We start from the raw sequence: 22,027 nt of genomic DNA, 5'->3' as shown, positions 1-22,027 counted from the left end.
TTTACTTTTTATTTATCTATTTATTTATTTATTTATTTATCTATCTATCTATCTATCTATCTATCTATTTATTTATTTACTTATTTATTTATTTACTTACTTATTTATTTATTTACTTATTTACTTATCTATCTATCTATCTATCTATTTATTTATTTGTATCTATCTATCTATCTATCTATCTATCTATCTATCTATCTATCTATCTATCTATCTATCTAGCGGTGCTGAGGATTGAACCCAGGGCCTTGTGCATGCGAGGCAAGCACCCTGTCAACTGAGCTATATCCCCAGCCCCCAAGCAGCTTGAGTTTAAAAGTGGCACTTATTTCCTTTAGTGTCAACAGGTTCTCTGCAAGCTTTGTAATCTTGCAAGCCCTGTGAGCCTCTGCAACTTACATTTTAAATGCAAGCCTTGGAGAGAGAGAGATCTGGCAGAAGCTACGTAAGGGAAGATACTCTTTTGAGCTGGAGAAGCAAAACTTTGTGTGTAGGGCATCTTAACCATTTTGTAAAGTCAGCCTCCTAAGGTGTGGGCCTATGATTTGTGTTTCCTCCAGAGAGCAGTTTTTATTCCCTGAGTTGCTTATCAGGCCAGGTTGGATGCAGAAAATTATGAGACATCTCCTTTTTCCAATTGTGATGAGATCATTTCCTGGATGAGAAAGTGAGACACTTTTTCTTGAGTGTCTGTGGGTCACATTCATCCCAGTTTTTCAGTATGCAGGCCAGTGGTGAATCTGGCATAACTGTTAAGTAAGTAAGCTCTCATCTGAGTAAGAAAAAATCAGAACTCGGGTACCTGTGTCGGAGAAAGTGTCCATTTCACTTGGGATGTCTCCCTGTGAGCCTCTAACTGCAGTAAACCCATCTCTGCCCACGTGGTTCTGCCAACTTGATTGCTGGCATCATGGCAGAATGCAAGGCTGTTGGCTAGCCCCATGTCAAAGGTGTAAAACCCTCTATAGCTAGAATTCAGGCTTTGAGGCATGACTGATCTTCTCCTGCCGCTATAGACTTCCAACTGTGATAAGCCCATGATGGGGTACACTTCTCTGCTCTGTAGGTTAAAGGAATCCCTGGAGAAGATATCTAGTGGTCATTAGATGCTTAGCACTCTTTTTCGGGAGGAGTTTATGGAAGGAATGAATGGAAAATGCCTCCCTTTTACAGCCAAAGAAACTTGCAGAGCACATAAACAGCCATGGGGAGAATGCCCGCAGGGTTGTGAAGCCTTAATATGTGACAAAGGGAACCCAGGCGTTTCTTTATGGACCACTCATGTAAAATGTCCCTTTCTCAATGGCCAGTGTCTGGTGAGGGGCAAGTGCGGGAGAGTGCAGTATGGTTCCTTCAGTGTCCTGTGTCTGGGGATTTTTCTCAGAGCTGCTTAATCAACCGGTCGCCATAGGATACCCAGTGAGGGCAGCTGGGAGGTTAGTCAGGGGAGAAACCTTTGAGGTTCGCCAGGGGATGGCCCCAGCCAGAACCTCGCAGTTTTTCCAAACCTTTGTCCGTCTCCATTCATCCAAAGGCAGACTGGGATTAGAGACACTGTGTACTCACAGTCAAATGCACTCTGAGCCTGGATAGGATGGTGAGACATAGCACATGCAGAACCCAACATGCCTGATCCACAGGACAGGTGGTTAGGAGCCACCTAGACTGTGAATCCTGTCACCCCGGTCTTGCAGAATGGCAGCTTCCACCAACTCCTTTTATTTAGCCGATGGGTACCCATCATTGTCCTCCAGAAGGAGACAGACAGATGCACCTCAGAAAGATGTGGGGTGGAGGATCCAAGATGGCGGGCAAGAGGGAGGCAGCATTCTGTGTTGCTGCATGACTTCGGACTCAAGTAGTGAGAATACTGCTTTTCTGTGAGTGAGATTCGTCTCCCATGCAGGAATCATGGTTACCGTGCCCATCCAGGGCTCCAGGCCTCGGTGTCAGAGTAGGTCTCAACTACTCGCCCACGCAGGACCACCAAGTACCTGAGCAGGACCAGCAGCATCAGCACCCGTGCAGAACTTTTGCCACCCACCCGAGCAGAAATCACAGTGCTGTTCCCATGAAGGACACCCAGCCGCTTCCCACATGTAGGAATTCCAGGCGCCATTCCTGTGTGGACCCCTACCTACCAACGTGAGGCTCCCCCAATTGCCGCCATCTTGGGACACTGCAGCAGTGGAGATAGTCCCTAAGCGCAGTAGCCAGCCTGCACCTGAGAACTTCACACAGGCTCTGAAGTCAGCTGACAGCCATGCCCCGCACGCCCCAGATTTCATCATCATCCAACGCCATGGTCCAGCTACCCACCCGACCCGACACCCACCGCTGAGAGCAGGCGCCACCATCTTGGGTCACCTTCACCACCATCTTCAGTGGAGGCAACTCCCAGTTTGGAACTCAGCGGGCCAGGGACCCAGTTTCCAACTCCCCTGTCTCCCCAGCAGCCGCTCACCTGGCCGAGTGACACCCTGGTTACCTCCACCATCCCGAGGGCAGAGACACCAGCTAACCACAGGCAACCCCACCTACTGGATGGGAAGGGAGCAGGAAAGATTCTGATCTCCAACAGAACAGGCCCTGCTTCTTCCTCAGCATTTCCCCTCTCCCTCTCTATTCTCCTTCCCTCACCTCCCCAACATACGTGAAACCAAGTACTCTGCATGGATTAGGATTTTGAAGACTGCGACGTCTGAACAGCATGTCACAGTTGTGTTGTGTATTATTTTTATTTGTTTGTTTTCCCTTTCCCCCACCAATTTCTACTACTTTAACATATTTAATTTTCTTAGTATGTGTGTGTTTGTTTTATGTACTCTACTGTCTTCCCACTTGTCTACCCAAAATTACTTCCTCTCACTTCTCCATCTGCTAATCTTCCCCTTTAGACTTCTCTTTCACACTTCCTAAGATATAACAACTCTGTATCCTCACCTCCTGCCTCCTCAGCATATCATCCTACTCCTCACCCCCAGTTCTTAGTCCACCATCAGAAACTGTAAACCCTTCTGCAAACCTACTGAGTGTATTGTAGGTAATAACTGTATTCATAATTTCTATACAAGGTGACCACACTGTAAAGGTCTTAAAAGCAAACATTTGATTTTAGGGTGTATCCTGTTTATACTGGGGTCTGTTAACATTGTCTTTCCCCTCAAAGGAGAGGTACTGGATCCCTGCAGGGGCACTGTGAGCCTATAGTGTAAAAACAGAAACACCTCAGATCCACAGCGCTAGAGGGAGACACACAGCAACATGAAAAGACAAGGGAGAAAGTGCCCCAAACAAACCCAGACGCCACATTATTAGAATCCACGGCCAGCACAGCAGGAGAAATTACAGAGAAGGAGTTCAGGACGTACACAATTAAATGTTCTGTGAATTAAAGGACCATATAAGAGAGCAGATACAGGCAGGAAAAGATCATTTTGACGAAGAGCTACATAAGCAAATACAGGAAGCAAAAGATTACTTTAAAGGGAGATAGAGGTTCTTAAAAAAACCAACAGAAATCCTTGAAATGAAAGAAAGGAACTAAATTAAAAGTTTAATGAAAGCATCACCAACAGATAGACCACTTGGAAGACAGGACCTCAGACAATGACGACAAAATACACAATCTTGAAAAGAACTTAGACCACACAGTGAAAATGGTAAGAAACCACGAGCAGAACATTCGAGAAACATGGGACAGCCTAAAAAGACCAGATTTAGGAGTCACTGGGCTAGAGGAAGGCAGAGAGGTCCACACCAAAGGAATGAGCAACCTATTCATGAAATAATGTCAGAAACTTTCCAAACATGAAGAATGAATTGGAAAGCCAAATTCAAGAGGCTCACAGGACACCAAATGTACAAAATCACAACAGATCCACACCAAGGCACATTATAAAGAAAATGCCTAACATAGGGGATAAGGAGAGAATACTAAAAGCCATAAGGAAAAGGAATCAGATTACATATGGAGAAAACCAGTTAGAACATGTGCAGATTGTTAAACCCAGACCCTGTAACTAGAAGATCCTAGAACAGCATATATCAAGCTCTAAAAGACAGTGGGTGCCAACCAAGAATCTTATATCCAGGAAAATTAAGCTTTATATTTGATGATGAAATAAAAACCTTCCATGATAAACAAAAGTTGAAAGAATTTACAACTCAAAAGCTTGTACTACAGAACATCCTCAGCTAAATATTGCACGAAGAGGAATTAAAAACAATAATGAAAATCAGCAAAGGGAGGTATTACACTAAAGGAAAAACTAATCAAAGGAGAAACCAAGTCAAGTTAAATACCAAAAATAAGCAAAAATGGCTGGGAATACAAATCATGTCTCAATAATAACCCTGAGTACTAATGGCTAGACTCACCAATCAAAATACAGAGACTGGCAGATTGGAATAAAAAAAGACTAAACAATATGCCGCCTCCAAGAGACTCAAGGTGAAAGGTTGGGAAAAATCATACCACTCACATGGACTGCAGAAGCAAACAGGGGTTTCCATCCTCATATCAAATAAAGTAGACTTTAAGCCAAAGTTAATCAAAAGAGATAAAGAGGATATTTCATACTGCTTAAGGGAACTATTCATCAACAAGACATAACAATAATAAATTTATATGTCCCAAACAATGAAGCATTTACATTCATCGAACAAATTCAAGTTCGAGAGTCAAATAGGCCACACACAGTAATTCTGGGTGACTTTAACACACCTCTTTTACCACTGCAAAGACCGTCCAAACGAAAGCTGAGTAAAAAAAACTATAAGACTCAATAATACAATCAATAACTTGGACTTGACTGACATATAAAGAATATTTCATCCATCAATGAGTGAATACATGTTCTTCTTAGAAGCACATGGATCCTTCTCTAAAATAGACTGTATTTTATGCCACAAAGAAACTCTTAGCAAATACAAAAACCTAGAGATACTACCTTGCATTCTATCAGATCATATGGAATGAAATTAGAAATCAATGATAAAATAAAAAACGAAAGCTACTCCAACACCTGGAAACTAAATAATATGCTCCTGAATGAACAATGGGTTGCAAAAGACATCAAGGAGGAGATTAAAAATATCCTTAGAGGTAAATGAGAACACTGATACAGCATATCGAAATCTCTGGGAACTATGAAGGCAGTACTAAGAGGAGGTTCACTGCATGGAGTTCACTCCTTGAAAGACAAAAAAAAAAAAAAAATCAAAAAATAAATGACTTAATGTTACATCTCAAAGCCCTAGAAAAATAACAGCAAATCAACACCAAAAGCAGTAGGAGGCAGGAAATAATTAAAATCAGAGCTCAAGTCAATGAAATTGAAACAAAAGAAACTACTGAAAAAATTGGCAAAACAAAAAGTTGGTTCTTTGATAAAATAAATAAAATTGACAAACCCTCAGCCATGCTAATGAAGAGAAGGACAGAAAAAACTCAAATCACTAACATACATGATGAAAAAGGAAATATCACAACAGACACTACAGAAATACAGGAGACAATTAGAAATTATATTAAAACTTGTACTCCAGTAGAATAGAAAATATCTAAGACATTGACAAATTTCTAGATTCATATGATTTGCCCAAATTGAATCAGGATGATATACACAATCAAAACAGATCAATATCAAGTGAGGAAATAGAAGATACCATCAGAAGCCTACCAACCAAGAAAAGCCCAGGACCAGATGGACACACAGCCGAGTTCTACAAGACCTATAAGGAAGAACTAGTACAAATACTCTTCTATTTATTTCAGGAAATAGAAAAAGAGGGAACACTTCCAAATTCATATCACCTGATATAGAATGGTGATACAGAAACTTGAGGCCAATATCACCCTGATTCCAAAAACCATGCAAAGAAACATGAAAGAAAGAAAACTTCAGACCAATCTCTCTAATGACCATAGATGCAAAAATGCTTGATAAAATTCTGGCAAATCAAATACAAAAGCATATCAAAAAGATTGTGCACCATGATCAAGTGGGGTTCACCCCAGGCATTCAAGGTTGGCTCAACCTATGAAAATCTATAAATGTAATTCATCACAATAATAGACTCAAAGAAAAGAATCATATGCTCATCTCGATAGACGCAGAAAAAGCATTTTACAAAATACAGCACCCCTTCATGTTCAAAACCCTAGAAAAACTAGGGATAACAAGAATATATCTCAACATTGTAAAAGCTATTTTTGCTAAGCCCCAGGTCAACATCATTCTAAATAGAGAAAAATTGAAAGCATTCCCTCAAAACACTGTAACAAGGCAGGGATGCCTTCTTTCACCACTTCTATTCAACATAGTTCTTGAAATCCTGGCCAGAGCAATTAGATGAAAGAAATCAAAGGGATACAGATAGGAAAAGAAGAACTCAACTTAGCACTATTTGCTGATGATATGATTCTATATCTAGAAGACCCAAAAATCCCACCAGAAAACCTCTAGAGCTAGTAGATGAATTCAACAAAGTAGCAGGATACAAAATCGATACCCATCAATCAAAGGAATTTCTGTACATCAGTGACAAATCTTCTGAAAGGGAAATGAGGAAAACTACCCCATTTACAATAGCCTCAAAAAAAGTAAAATACTTGGGAAGCAACTTAACAAAAGAGGTGAAAGACCTCTACCAGTAACACTACAGAACACTAAAGAAAGAAATGGAAGAAGACCTTAGATGACGGAAGGATCTCCCTTGTTCTTGGACAGGCAGAATTAATATTGTCAAAGTGATCATACTACCAAAAGCATTATACAGATTTAATGCAATTTCAATCAAAATACCAAAGAAATAGAAATCATAGAAATAGAAAAAGTAGTCATGAAATTCATCTGGAAAAATAAGAGACCCAGAATAGCTAAAGCAATCCTTAGCAAGAAGAGTGAAGCAAGTCGCATCACTATACCAGACCTTAAACTATACTACAGAGCACTAGTAATGAAAACAGCATGGTATTGGCAGCAAAATAGACTCATAGGCCAGTGGTACAGAACAGAGGACACAGAGTCTAACCCACATAATTACAGTTATCTTATTATTAGAGAAAGGCACCAAAAACACACATTGAAGAAAAGATAGCCTCTTCAACAAATGGTACTGGGAAAACTGGAAGTCCATATGCAACAAAATGAAATTAAACTCCTCTCACCATGCAGGAAACTCAAAGTGGATCAAGGACCTAGTAATTAAACCAGAGACCATGCATCTAATAGAAGAAAAGTAAGTCCAAATCTCCATCATATCAGATTAGGCCCCTGCTTTCTTAATAAGACTCCTATAGTGCAATAATTAAAATAAAGAATTAATAAATGGGATGGATTCAATCTAAAAAGCTCGTCAGCAAAAGAAACAACCAGTGAGGTGAATAGAGAGCCCACAGCTTGTGAAAATTTCTTACCACTTGCACATCAGATAGAGCACTGATCTCTAGGGTATATAAAGAACTCAAGAGCTAAACACCCCCCCCCCCAAAAAAAATAGCCCAATCAATAAATGGGCCGAGGAACTGAACAGACACTTCTCAGAGGTGATATGTAATCAGTCAACAAATATATGAAAAAATGTTCAACATCTCTAGCAATTAGAGAAATGCAAATCAAAACTAAGATTGTATCTCACTCCAGTCAAACAGTAAGTGTTGGTGAGGATGTGGGGGAAAAGGCACACTCATACGCTGCTGGTGGGACTGCAAAATGGTGCAACCGATATGATTTCTTGGAAAACTGGGAATGGAACCACCTTTGACCCAGCTATCCCACTCCTTGGTCTATACCCAAAGGACTTAAGAACAGCATACTACAGGGACACAGACACATCAGTGTTTTTGCAGCATGATTCACAATAGCTAAATTGTGGAATCAACCTAGATGCCCTTCAGTGGATGAATGGATAAAGAATGTGGCATATATACACAATGGAATATTACTCAGCAGTCAAAGAGATAAAATCATGGCATTTGCAGATAAATGGATGGAGTTGAAGAACATAATGCTAAGTGCAGTTAGCCAATCCCCAAAACCAAATGCTGATGTTTTCTCTGATATAAGGAGGATGACTCATAGTGGGGTAGGGAGGGGGAACATGGGAGGATTAGATGAACTCTAGAAAGGGCAGAGGGGTGGGAGGGAGGGGAGGGGCCATGGAGTAGAGATGAGGGTGGAATGAGGTGGTCATCATCACCCTAGGTACGTGTATGAAGCACGAAAGGTGTGGTACACTTTGTATACAAGCAGGGATACGACAGATTGTGCTTTCTATGTGTAATATGACCTATCATGCATTCTGCTGTCATATATAACAAATCAGAATAAAAAATTAAAAAAAAAACAGTAGAAAAAGAAAGACGTGGGGTGTGTGCAGAGGAGCTTACCTCAAAGACCGTCTGGGGGAACTCCAGAGGTGATCGCAGTGTTGAGTGAGGTTCCAGACCATTCTCCAGGGCCGAAGACTGAACACCTGAGAAACACTGACGTTAAGAGCAAAAAGCTGTACTTAAAGGACGGAGCCATCGGGGTATGTACCAGCAACTTCTGCAGGGAGGCCCGGCTCCCTGGGGCAGGTGACCGGCAGCAGGTGGAGGAGGGCATGTGCTCTGGAGGTATTAGATCATTTCTTTGGAGTCAGCTCCCATCTTCCTGACCCGGTCATTCTTAGTCTACATGCCGGTCCCTCCCCGCCTGTCCCCCAGCAGCCTGTTACTTTTTCTCCTGGATCCCTGGCTTGGGAGCACAGTGTGGGAATGTCTGCTGACTGTGTCCACCAGCACTCGCCAAGAGGAGTCGACCTCACCAGGAGAGCCTCTCCAGGCTCCTGTGTGCTGGCCCTGTCCCCCTCCTCACTGGCCGTCTTGCCCTGGCTGCTTCAGCCCCTGGACATCTCCCTCAGTTTTCCCTTCCCTTACACACTCGCTCTCCTCCCTCCTCGGCTGCTTGGCACAAGCGTGTGTAAGGGACAGCCTTTGTAGGCTCACCCCAGCCGGCTCTCCTGTGAAGGCAGGTCCTGGGGCGCCCTGCTGCTGACCCCAGCCTCCCCTCTTGGTCATTCCTGGCCAAGTCCTTCAGTGGGAGCAGCCTGGGAGGTGCACCAGCATCCTCACTGGGCCCTCCAGCCACCTCCACCCGCTGGTCTTGCCGGGCCACCTCTCCCTTCCCCCATTTCGTACCCCAGGGCTCCTCCCTGACAGGGCACTAGTGAGTCCAGTGAGTCTCCACAGTGTTTCCAGGCGTTGACTTACCAGAAGTGGACAGCAGATACAGGCCTGGGGACTTTCCTCGGCCCTGCTGTGTCCCACAGGTGACCAGCACACACCAGCACCCTCACGAGGGCTCTCTGGCTTTTGGAAGGATCCACTACATGTCTGTGGGTCTGCACCAGGACCCAGCCCTGTAGGGTACTTGTTCTAAGTGCTGCCCTTCATTCATTGGCTGGATTCCTCTTGAACTTGTGCTGGCTGGAGCCCATTCCACCAGTGTCTCCCCTTGGTCACCATGTTCCTGTGTTTCTCTCAGGGACAGTCCTGGGCCTAATGGATTTAAAGTCTACCGGGTTTAGAAGGAGGCGGATCTCATTGGATCCCTGACAGTAAGGGCTCAGCCTTACCAGGGCCTGCTGCTTCCTGTACCTAGGAGCGTGGGTGTCGTGCAGAGGCTCGGGTGTCCACCCAGCCTGGGCGGCGCAGTGTCCTGGGTGCTCTGTGGGTGCTGTCAAGTGAGCTGTGGATTCTGGCGAGTGGAAGGCAGGTGAGAGCCTAAGTCCCCGGGTGCGTGTCTCTTCCTTGTCCGCTGGCTGAAGAGCCCACTCCTCCTGCACGCAGCGAGCAGGACAGTGAGCACGTGCCTTCTCTGTAAACACAGGCTTCTTGCCCCCGTCCACTCTCAGGCGGCTACCAGGCTCTGTGTTTTCCAGTGGGAAGGAATTAGCTCCACCCTTTATTGTGAGGTTCCCCCGGTTAGATTTTGTGTGGAGTGGCCATCTGAAGGTCTTTTGCATTTAATTCCAGGAGTCGTGGTAAATGCAGGCGCCCTTAGCCCACCTCTGGCAGACCCAGGCGGTCACCTCAACCTGATATTCACCTGCCTTTTATTGTCAGACTACAGTGCCCAGCAGAGTGCCTGGGATTCCATCCCATGCTCAGTCTGTTCTGTCTCAGAGCTGCCTCTCCCATGTGCCTCTCCCACGTGCCGCAGCCCGGTGACCAGCCTGAGAGATCTATGCACACGGGCACGTGTCTCCAGGTTGGTTTTCATGGCTGAGTGGTATTCCATGGTGTGCACAGCACTGTTGATGGAAACTGGCTGTTGAGAAGCGGCACTTGGGAGAAGGAGAACTCAACTTTATTTTAGGCTGGTGGGCACAGAGGAGAACAAACTCCAGACTCTGAGCACGCACCACAGTTTCTCAAACACTTGTAGGCACTTGGTGCCATAGAATGTGTAGTCTGATGACAGAAGGCCTGGTGTCTAGTTTCCAGTGGGAAGCGATGAGAAAAACCAGCTCCTTTCACAGGATCCAGTAAACCGCTAGCCGCGTGTCTGCAGCATTCCACAGGGGAGTGGTCAGACAGAGACCAGTTATTTACACTCCGAAACGCAGGGACCTATGGTCATGCTGTGGGCCTCAGAAAACCCCCTCAGTCGGAACTTTGTCCAGATTGGAGAGTGTTTATTTAGCGGCTGGTGACTGCCCTGCCATTCAGGGTGCAGTGCCCACCTCCATGTCCACAAGCCTTTTAAAGACAAAGCCGCTCCCCCCCGTGTAGTGGGTCTGCAGTTGCCCAGAGCAGGCAAGCTGGGGTCCAAAGCTAAAATCAGTGATTAGTGGGCTGCTCCCGTGTTGCAAGTGTCTGTCACAAGCTTTGGGGACTTTCCGGTTAGGGGCGGCGTTGACATCTGCCCTGTGGGCAGGGGTTGCAACAGTTAAAGTTTCTTTATGAGGTTGACTGCCCACTCTAAGGAAATGGTCTTTCTTTCTTTATTTTATGTGTTTATTTTTATGTGCTGCTGGGGATCGAACCCAGGGCCTGGCACTTGCCAGGGGAGTGCTCTGCCGCTGAGCCACAACCCCAGCCCCAAGATGGTTTCTGTTGAAAATGGAGTCACTTAGGCCAAGTCCTTTACTCCTTACCCGAGCAGCTTAACCGTCCTTTTCCTGTAATTTCACCTCATTCACTGATACCCTGTAATCTGGAGGTTGCCCACCGACTAAGCAGGCCATGACAGCTAATGACGAAAGGCCGACAGAGGGGCGGGGAACTGACCCTCCCCCAGGATCCGGTCCCTCATGACAAAGCTCCTGTGACTTCATTTTACCACTGGGTCTGGTTCTGCCATTTCAGTGCCACATCTAAGAGCCTTTTCTCTCTGATGGACATTTCATCGTCTGGTTTTCAGCCACTGGGAAGAAGCTGCTGAGAACCTGCCCACAGGGTTCTTTGTGCAGACCCAGGTTTTCGTTTTCCTTGGGCAAGTGTAGGGGGAACCGCTGGCCCTGGGCCTGTGTGCTCACAGGGAACTGCAGACTGTGCCCATGTGGCTGTCCTTTGCCAGGACAGGGAGCAGGAGGCCCTCTGTTGTGGCTCTCCGTTGTGCAAGTGGAAGCTCCATCGTCCCCACCAGGACTTTGAGGTCAGTCCCTTGAGAGGTCCGCTCTTCCCAGGACCACGTCTGAGACTCGGGGAGCTGCTGTGCGAGGCCTGGACTCCTCTCCGTGGGGTGGAGTGATGGCTGGGTGTCCCAGAACTAAAGCTCGTGCTGGCGGTGCAGGTGTCTCCTCCCATGTGGTCCCTCACGTGGGTGTCCGTCTCTGGCTCCCCAGGTGCAGCAGATCACTGCGTCCACCCGTGGCTTCCATCTGTGGGCCTCACCCGGCCTCTCACCCTCCCTTTCATTTATTCACCAGTTATCAGAGGCTTAGGGTCATCAGGTGCGCTTGGAGCAGAGGTGGGGTGGTTAGGAGCTGCAGAGAAATGGTGCTCTGTGGAGGCGGCCCAGGCGCTGCCAGGTGGGGTGTGTTGTCCCTATCTTTCCAGCTGGAAGAGCAGTGAGGGGTCTGAACTCAGCGTCATGCGTTTCATGTTTCTCCATCCGGCTTCTTCTGCTGCCTTTCTTTGCTGGGAAGTGACTGCACAGCCATACAGTTCCTCCCTTCAGAGACGGGGGGTGAGTAACATCAGTTCAGCGGAGAGCAGCAGTCCCAGGCCACACTGCTGCCTTTCGTGCCTGTGCCAGGAGCAGCTGTGCCCACCGTCACTGTCGCCAGAGCCCCAGTAGTGTGTGTGTTGCAAGAACTGCCTCTCAGCCTTCGGGCCAGTGGACTACAAAGAGAAATGTTCCTTTTTCTCTAAATCACTGTAACAGCTTGTTGAAGATAGCCGCTCAGGAACAGGCCTGGGCCACGCTGTGAAATCATGGTGTTCATACTCCGCTGAAATGGAAATGTTCCCACCCTCGTAGAAAAGCAAGAGCAACTTAGAGAAAGCTGCCTTCCAGAAGTCCCCCTTGGCAGGAGCCGCTGGACTGGCTGCCCTCCCCCCAGCTCACAGCTGCCCTGCCCAGGAGGGGGCCTTTGCTGTGGCCTGGCCTTGGGAGCCAGAGGTTGCTGTCCCTTTACAGACCACAGTGACCACTTGCTCTGGTTTGCTAGCAGGGCATCACAGGGGGACAGAGGAGTCATTGGGTGGCTTCTAGCAGCAGACCCCATGGCCCCTCGGGCACAGCACAGAGCAGCAGCCCAGTCAGAGCTGTGCCCAGGCCATGTGTTCGGTTTGGGTTAGTTTGTTTAATAATGCTTTTCCTACCCTTAAAAACAAATGCAAGCTGGATGCCGTGGTGCACGCTGGAATCCCTGTGGCTTGGGAGGCTGAGGCAAGAGGATGGCGGGTTCAAGGCCAGCTCCAGCAATTTAGCAAGGTCCTGCTTCAAAATAAAATATGGAAAGGGCAGGGGATGTGGCTCGGTGGTTCAGTGCCCCTGGGATCAATCCCTGGTACCAACAAGAACAAAAAGAAAAAATATGCAAAGTATATGGAGAGCAGAAATGAAAATCTAAAGGTTGCTGTCCAGAAGTGACCCTGAGACTGTGACTGGAGGCCTCTAGTGGAGGTCAGGCACTCCCCAGGGAGGGAGCAGGACAGAGAGCAGGCGAGCCACCCTGCAGCACTGTGACCCCAAAGGTGGTTCCTTCGGGTGGCACCCCATAGCGTGTCTCCCAGGCCTGTGATTCCTGGTCTTCTTCCACTGAGTGCCTGTGTCCAGTCTTGTGATCCCGCCAACGTTTCCCACAGTGTTTCACATTCTCTGTTTGACCATGTGAACTCCAGTACTCCGTAATGTCCCATAGTGGGCAGGTGGATTATTTGCTGTTGCTAGAGATTCTTTTTCTGCATTTACTATTTAGTAAATGAGTATCTTTGCAAACAGAGGGTCTTGTGCATGCATATTATTTACTTAGAACAAATCTCTAGAAGTGAGAATCTAAGGTTATTTGTTTGCACATTTCTGAAAGTTGCCAGACTTCCCTTTGGAAAGCAAAGAGCATGCGTCGGACTCCCCTCAGCTCCAGTGCGAGGGCCCTGTTTCCTCCCCAGCTGCTGCGCAGCTTCAATATTGAGACATTTTCACTCTGTAGGAAAACATGCTTCTTGTTTTAAAGGCAACCCCGCACTGCAGATGAGAAGAGAGACTTTTTCAAAACCATTGTCAGTTTCAGAGACAGGTTCCGTCTCTCTTGCCACCCTCCTCGCCTGCCTGCTGGGTGGCTGCCCCTGTCACCTGCTGGCCCTTGTCTCCTTGGCCCATAGTGGCCCTTTTCTTAAATTTTGAGAATACAGGTTGGACGCTCTTTGGAATCTTCATGGGTTTCTGACAGTGATCTTAAAAACACGCTCCTCTCCTCACCTTCACCGTAGGAGGGCCTTTATGTTATGTTTTAGCTCTTGTCTTTGCCTTTTGCTGTTTCAGTTTGTGTTTGTTTGTGACTGTATTTTTTTTAGTCCTGGCATAAGAAAGCTGTGCACTGGGGCTGGCTCCCGGGGCTGTCTCCTTGGTGGAATCGCTGCCTTTCCTGCCTAGGTCAGCTGAGTGCATGGAGTCCTACAGCCACCACTTTCACTGTGAGGGAGCACGTCTCCCCGCAGCAGGGGCTCGGCTGCAGAAACACCAGAGTTCAGCGAGAGAAGTGCCTGATCATGGTGAATCCTCTTGACTTTCCCTGTGATATTTCTAGTCGTCTTCAACCCTCATTTCCTTTCACAATAGCACCGGGACAGAGCTCAGTTGAACGACAGCAGCTTGGGCCTCAGGCCAGCCCAGGCAAAGAAAAGATTCAGGAGCAAGACCCTGGCAGTAAGTGGCAGCTGGATCTCGGAGGAACATGTCCAAGACAAGTCCCAGCCAATGCCAGAAGAGCCGCCCCACCTCTTGTTGCCCCATCCTCTGGAGTGGTGTGGGCAGGGGGTGGAGATGTGGCATGGTACTGTGTCCAGGAGACCAGGAGAGATGTGGGTGCTCTTTTCATGGTTTCCATGGTGATCCCTCATGGTCTCCAAGCTGCAGGGGATTGACAGCTCCTGTGTGCACTGACGCTCCTCCTGATGATGCTCTGCACGTCCTGTGCTCTGTGTCCCCTGGGACCCCACTTGTGCCGTCCTGGTGGGTCCAAGTGCATGCACTTTGCCAGAGCTTTGCCACTTCTGTCTCTCCAGTTGATTGATCAGAGCCCTGGGTGTCAGGAATAGGCCTCATGTGATCCTTTTGTGAGCGGGAAGGCGGGGAGGAAGGGAGGGAGTGGAGGGAAGGGGAAGAGAAGGGAGGGAGGAGAGTGCACCTCACTATGGCAAAGGGCGTAAAGCCAGTTTTCATGAGTGCTGGTGAGGCCTGCCGAGGGCACGGTGGCCCTCTTAGCTCTGGAGGCCCCAGTGACAGTCCCAATCAGTGAGACTTTGCTGGACAGCGTGGCCCCTGCAGCACCTGAAGGGTCGTTGTCCACCTGTGTGTCTTCTAGCTCTGCGTTGTGGGCATGTTTTTGAATAAGGGATTTTTGCAGATTACACCCAAAGAGTGAAGGCTGTTTATTGGGGCAGTTTGGAAGAAACCCTGCACCTGGCCATGTTCTAGGGGAGGACGTGTGCGTATTGAGGCGTGTGCACTTGGCCTATTGTGGGGAGCACAGACCCACAACCCTGGCCCCAGCTCTGCCTCCGTGGTGCCTGTGGCTGTGGTCCTTTCCTCAGGCCGTGTGGACAGCTGCTCAGGTAGGAAGGTCTTTAGAGTGGACATGACTGTGGGGAGAGAGGGGGAGTAGGCCTGTGACCCCTTGGGTCAGGGTGGTGCCCTCCTGTGGGAGCGGAGCCCCAGGCCCTGGTGCCAGGATGGGGTCAGGCCCTGGGTGGGCACTTTGATGTTTAATTGAGCAGGCGCCCAGCTTTTATATGTGCACCACCATCAAACTTGCATGTGTCTCGGCCTTTTCACTGCTGGTCTTAGATCCTGGGAGATGTTTAAAAATTGATTTAGTGTTTTAAGCCAGAAAAATGTCCCTGCTTAGATGTAACTGAATATAAAATCAAGATGGAAGCTCCTAACCACTCTCTTACTTGGCGGGCAGATTTGTGATTGTCTGGATGGTTAAGAGGTTTTTGTTGGCCTTAAGTGATCCGTTGGCCTCCTAACTTCCGTTGGCTAGAATGTGATTGACTGAATGATCTCTCAGCCTTCCACGTGCTTCAAGGAAGTAGAACTTGGCGTCAGACGGAAGTCACATCCGCTGCAGTGTGAGAGTGGTTGTGTGTGCGTCCACACAGGGTCACCTCCTGTCCTGCAGTCCGATCTGCTTAGCCCAGGCTTGGCCACCTGCCTGTCCACCCTCTCCAGGCTTGGCCCTTCTCTCCTTTGTCAGTTAGGAGAGCTCTTGGCCCAGCTCCACCCTGGCCTCCTGGAAGGTCCCCACTTGTCACAGTGACCTTGTAGCTCTCTCCGTGCGGTGTGTTGTGTTCTTGGGAGGAAACCATGTGACCAATCTGAGTGGTGGAGACCCTGAGCAAAACGGCTGGAGCGTTGGTTGGCAGACTTTGAGTGGCCGCAGGGGTCTGGACGGTGCCCTCCTGTGAGAGCGGAGCCCCCCTACCCCAGGGGTCTGGGCAGAGAGAGGCACAAATTCAGGAAGACTGATGACCCAGAGATGGCGGAGAGAAACCAGCACCAACAGGGAACAGGCCTGAGCCCAAGACTCCAGCAGGGAGCAGGTGAGTCATGGGGTCAGGGCCCAGGACCAGTGGAGAGCCACAGAGCCTCCAGGCTGAGTGACACAGGGAGCTGGTGCCGGGGTCTGACCCTCCAGACTGCCCACTGTGAGGAGCCCCCGGAGGGTCACGGCCGTCTGCACCTGCTGGGCACCATGCCTGCTGAGGACAGGTTGAAGGAGAAGGGCTCTGTGACCAGCTCTCCCCCAAAGCAACCTGGAGCCCAGAGCTTAGAGGAGACGAGACGGTGAGGATGAGCCGGAAGAATGAACCAGGTGGTTTTTCCGGTTCCTTCTCCAGTAAGCTGATGGGACCTAGGTGTGGAGGGACATGTGCCCATTAGGTCGCCCTTGGAGTGGGTGGACGCATATCATGTCCCCCACAGAGGGATCTCTCCTGAGATGTCCAATGAGGGGAGTGGTACAGACTCTTCACTTCTCACACCTGCCATGGCCTGGGTGGCAGGCTGCTGTCTCTCTCACACCTGCCATGGCCTGGGTGGCAGGCTGCTGTCTGTCCAAAGCTCTTGCAGAAGGAAAGCTTCGGCCAGAGACTCCTGACTCAGAGGTCTGGTCACACAATTGGTCTTTCTTGAGGCTTCGGACTCGCATATTGGCTGCCATTTTTAATCATTTTTATTTTAAGTAAATTGCTTTCTTTTTCCCTCATTTCGAGTACCGTGTGTGTTACTACTCATTCATGTTTGTCAGCTTCTTTGCTGAGGCTTGGTTTTTAAATAGTCCTGGTGGCAATGCAGTAGTTAAAGATGTTCATTTTGACGATTTTTTAGTGCCGACTGTGGTCTGGAGCAGAGGCCTGCAGGTAGCCTGGCTGTGGAGCCTCCGACTGTCCCTGTCCTCCATGGTCCAGGAGCATGGCCAGTGCCTCTCTCACAGCTTGATATCCCAGACTTCTTGAAGCATTGTATTTGACACGCAGTAAGCATATGTGCGTGGTTATGCAGCCTCACCGTTATCTGTCTCCAGAACATCCTCATCCTCCCAAACCAAAGCTCTGTGCCTGAGTGCCGACTCCCTAGCCCTGGGGCCCCCTGTTCTGCTTCTCCACGGCAAGCGTACACCAAAGCAGGAGCTCCCAGGGCCCAGGGTGGCAGCATGGCCTCACCCACGTCTGTCACAGGGTTGCGGTCAGCTGGGGACCCTGCGGGGGGCCTCGGGCTCTGGGGGCTGCTTTTACCCAGGCCTCAGGAGGGCACCCAGTAGCTGCCTGGGGTGTGTCCAAGGCTGAGGGAAGGCAGCCTCCACCTCTTGTGTGCATGGTACCTTCAGGAGGGAGCAGAGGCCCAGCCTCCCCACGCGGCCCCTGCATCCCTGTCTTGCTGTCATCCTGGGGTGGCGCGTCAGTCACGACCCTCCCACCTGTGCTCCCCAGCCACACGTGTTCATATTGCTCCCACCAGCTTCATGACCAGGGAAGGGCAGTCCCACCTGCCTCCCAGGGGGCTTCAAGGCCTTCCCCCAAGTTTCTGCTGGGAGCAGGTAGGCCAGGTGAGCGGGGCTGGGCCCGCCTCTCTGCTGTCCACCAACCTGGGGACACAGGCCTGGAGGCCTTCCCTGCAGAGGGCTTCCTTGAGTCTGGGAGTGGTCAGATTGAGGGAGACGAGAGAGAGAGACAGAGAGAGAGAGAGGGGGGGGAGGGAGAGAGAGAGAAGGCAGAAACAGGGGACAGAGCAAGAGGAAGAGACAGACATGGACACACAGACAGGGAGAGACACAGAGACAGAGATTGGAGGAGATAAGGGGCAGAAGGAGATACAGAGATGTTGGAAGGCAGCTGGGTAGATGGAGGGGAGAGAGTGGGAACAGAGACACACACAGAGGCAGAAAGAAACGGAGAAAGAGGAGACAGGGAAAGAGAGTTGGAGGGTGGAGAGGCAAAGACAGAACGGGGGACACAGAGACAGAGCTAGAGAGTCGAGTGGGGGTCTGCATTAGAGCCGGCTGGGAGCCAGGCCACCTCCCTCTTCCCTCTCTCTAAGGTGGCCATGGCCTGAGTGGGTAGAATAGGTAGGTGAGGGACAGCCACTGTCAGCAAGGTGAGGCCCAGATGAAGTGCCTCTCTGATCTTGGCTGTGTGCAGGGCAGGTGTGGTGGTCTGTCCTGCGCAGGGCAGGTGTGGTGGTCTGTCCTGCGCAGGGCAGGTGTGGTGGTCTGTCCTGCACAGGGCAGGTGTAGTGGTCTGTCCTGCACAGGGCTGGGCTGGTGGTCTGTCCTGCACAGGGCAGGTGTAGTGGTCTGTCCTGCACAGGGCTGGGCTGGTGGTCTGTCCTCCGCAGGACAGGTGTGGTGGTCTGTCCTGCACAGGGCTGGGCTGGTGGTCTGTCCTGCACAGGGCAGGTGTGGTGGTCTGTCCTGCACAGGGCTGGGCTGGTGGTCTGTCCTGCACAGGGCAGGTGTGGTGGTCTGTCCTGCACAGGGCTGGGCTGGTGGTCTGTCCTGCACAGGGCAGGTGTGGTGGTCTGTCCTGCACAGGGCTGGGCTGGTGGTCTGTCCTGCACAGGGCAGGTGTGGTGGTCTGTCCTGCACAGGGCTGGGCTGGTGGTCTGTCCTGCACAGGGCAGGTGTGGTGGTCTGTCCTGCACAGGGCTGGGCTGGTGGTCTGTCCTGCACAGGGCAGGTGTGGTGGTCTGTCCTGCACAGGGCTGGGCTGGTGGTCTGTCCTGCACAGGGCAGGTGTGGTGGTCTGTCCTGCGCAGGGCTGGGCTGGTGGTCTGTCCTGCGCAGGGCTGGGCTGGTGGTCTGTCCTGCACAGGGCTGGGCTGGTGGTCTGTCCTGCACAGGGCAGGTGTGGTGGTCTGTCCTGCACAGGGCTGGGCTGGTGGTCTGTCCTGCACAGGGCTGGGCTGGTGGTCTGTCCTACGCAGGGCAGGTGTGGTGGTCTGTCCTGCACAGGGCAGGTGTGGTGGTCTGTCCTGCACAGGGCTGGGCTGGTGGTCTGTCCTGCACAGGGCTGGGCTGGTGGTCTGTCCTGCACAGGGCTGGGCTGGTGGTCTGTCCTGCACAGGGCTGGGCTGGTGGTCTGTCCTGCGCAGGGCTGGGCTGGTGGTCTGTCCTGCGCAGGGCTGGGCTGGTGGTCTGTCCTGCGCAGGGCTGGGCTGGTGGTCTGTCCTGCGCAGGGCAGGTGTGGTAGTCTGTCCTGCGCAGGGCTGGGCTGGTGGTCTGTCCTGCGCAGGGCTGGGCTGGTGGTCTGTCCTGCACAGGGCTGGGCTGGTGGTCTGTCCTACGCAGGGCAGGTGTGGTAGTCTGTCCTGCACAGGGCAGGTGTGGTAGTCTGTCCTGCGCAGGGCTGGGCTGGTGGTCTGTCCTGCACAGGGCTGGGCTGGTGGTCTGTCCTGCACAGGGCTGGGCTGGTGGTCTGTCCTGCACAGGGTTGGGGTGGTGGTCTGGTGGGCAGCTGGTTACCCGCAGGGCCATGGGGTGCTCACAGGGAGATGGCTCCATGTGAGCCCCTCTGCCCCTTTCCAGGGTTCATCTTCACACCTACAGGCCTGACAGGTGCGCTGCCTGGGCAAAGGGGTTCTGAGCCCACAGCAGGTGGAGCGCCAGCTCAGGAGGCCAGTCCTGCCACCTTGCAGCCCTGCCTCAGAGCGCACGGCCAGGCTGGCTGCATGAACTTCACACTGTGGCAACCAAGGAGGCTCTACCTGCTGGACAGCAGGGTCACCCCGGGCAGCATGAATGCAGCCTGAGCTCGTCGAGGGCTGACAGTGCCAGCTCTTCCTGTCCTGGGCAATCGCTTCGTTTCCAGAGTCAGATCCTCTCTCCCTTTAGTGTGTGAGTTAGTGGGGCAAGTCCTACCCCTGGGCCCAAGACCCAGAGCTGTCTACCCACAAGTCCTGGGCACATCCTCTCTGCCCTGTCCTCAAATCTTCACTTGGTTGTTTGTATAGGTCCATGGATGTTAAGGCCAATTGTTTCTATTGTTATTTTCAGAAAAAAACAACCCTGAAATCCAGAGAGGTTGAGCTGCCACAGCAGGGTCACACAGCTTGTTCAGGGCAGAGCCAGCCCAACTCCTCTGGCCCTGCATTTCTCGACTCTTCCCACAAGTTTCGATGGGGATTGTGACAGGGTTGGGTTGGTCCCCAGAAGCTGCTCCTCCACGGAGTCAGGTTTTGAAGAGAAGTCACTCTCTGCCTCTTCCTCGCACAGCTGTGCGGTTCCGTGTCCTTGGGATCCGGAGCTCTGCTGAGCCTTGTGCCTTCTCTGCACCTCGGGTGCCCTGTGTCCCAGCAGAGGGTGCCAGGCAGAGGCAGGCTGGCCCTCGTCAAGGCCGAGTGGGCATCTGGGCAGACCAAGCTGGCGGTGTGCATGGTGGCTGCTGGCTGGGCCCGACTTTCAACAAGGAGGCGGAGGGGAGAGAACCAAGAGACGGGTGCATCCACAGTGGAGCGGGAGGGAAGAGTGGTTCCCCCAAAGGCCGCAGAGCTCCCAGAACAGAACACGGGGGAAAGGGGCAGTGGGTTCCCCGTCCCACCTGCCACCTTCCACTGCCCCACCTCCGTGCTGCTGCCTGGTCACCTGTGAGGTGGCATGGGCCCCGGGAGTGGGCAGGGAAGTTCTGCAGAGCTTGATTGGGGGCCCAGGTTCTGCTCCTAAGAAGAACCCCATCACACTCTGGTCCCTGCTGTGCCATTCTTGGTGGCTCTCAAGTAGTGCAGGCCGTTGTGTCACCTTCTCAGCTGTTTGGACATAAGTGGATGGATGGCACGGTGCATGTGCATGCAGTGTGTAAGTGTGTGTGTGTGTGTGTGTGTGTGTGTGTGTGCGCGCGCGTTCGTGCATGCAATGACCAGAGCTGGCCAGGGACACTCTGATAATGTGATGGAGGTGGTCAGTGTCGACAGCTCAGAAAGCCCAGGCACAGTCATTCTGTCCCCCTGTCTCCATGTCAACTGAGCGTCTGCTCAGAAAGGCCCGTAGGGAATGCCTGGTGCAGTGGTCTTACTTCAGGAAACAGAGAAGTGGAGCAGTTCACCCAGGGTGGCAGAGCAGAGCTGTGACAGCTGGGACCTGAAGCCACCCTCCTTGGCCCATGTGACATGGTGTGGCCTCAGTTGTCTCTAACAGGACTCAGGCAGCAGGTGAGCCTGTGTCTGCCATCGCAGTTGTGCAGGGTGTGGAGAAGCGGAGTCATGACCCAGCCTGGGTTTTGTTGCGTTGTTTTCTAGTAGAAGGGAGCAGGGTGAGTCGCAGACCTTCCAGGGCTGCAGCTGCATCTGATGGTGCCACAGGGGGTGTCCCCCGAAGGCAGTAGGACCAGGGTAGGCCACCAACCCCTCAGGACCTAGGTGTGCACTTGTAAAGGGAAGGGGCCTAAACAGAATTCATGGTGCTGTTCTCTCTAACTCTCAGTAAGGTCCTGGTTATTCTAACAGTGACTGTGTGACCCACTGTTGGGAAGCCTGCGTGGGAGGAAGTTGCAGCCCTAGGTGCCTGTCTGTAGCCAGGTGGCTGCTGGGTATCCAGGACCAGGAGGAGGTGGGAGTGAGCCTGATGCTGCTCAGGAAGGTTGAAAGTTTGCTGCGTGCACTGAGCTGCACGGGGCCATGGGAAAGAAGGTGCCTTTGACTCCAAGAGCGTGTGCTTGCAGGGAGGTGAAGACTTGGAGGATCAGGTGCGATTTGTCTGATGGCCAACACTAGCCTCCCAGGTGGTCCTCTGCAGGTACTGGGCCCAGTTAGCTGCTGGACCTGGTTGCCAAGGTGAGGAGCCAGGAGTGGGCTTTGACACAGTTTGAGGCCTC

The 22,027-nt window shown here is 51.0% G+C and overlaps 1 protein-coding gene across 7 annotated transcripts in view; it reads left to right on the top strand.

Annotated features, from left to right (window-relative positions):
* Ptprn2 (protein tyrosine phosphatase receptor type N2) overlaps nt 1–22,027 on the top strand; it is an 875,713-nt gene that overhangs the window by 166,975 nt on the left and 686,711 nt on the right. Inside the window, exon 1 of one of the 7 annotated variants that reach the window (XM_078040942.1) lies at nt 16,186–16,264. The exons of the other annotated variants lie outside the window; for them this stretch is intronic. Coding sequence (XP_077897068.1) covers nt 16,201–16,264 — 64 coding nt within the window. The 5' untranslated portion in view covers nt 16,186–16,200. Of the gene's footprint in view, nt 1–16,185; nt 16,265–22,027 lie in introns of those variants that run through there. 7 annotated transcript variants of the gene reach the window in all.

This window comes from Ictidomys tridecemlineatus, chromosome 2 (assembly GCF_052094955.1).
Source record: "Ictidomys tridecemlineatus isolate mIctTri1 chromosome 2, mIctTri1.hap1, whole genome shotgun sequence".
Classification (NCBI taxonomy): Eukaryota; Metazoa; Chordata; class Mammalia; order Rodentia; family Sciuridae; genus Ictidomys; species Ictidomys tridecemlineatus.
The sequence above is the reverse complement of the archived record's forward strand: the minus strand, read 5'-3'. Positions and strand labels throughout refer to the sequence as shown.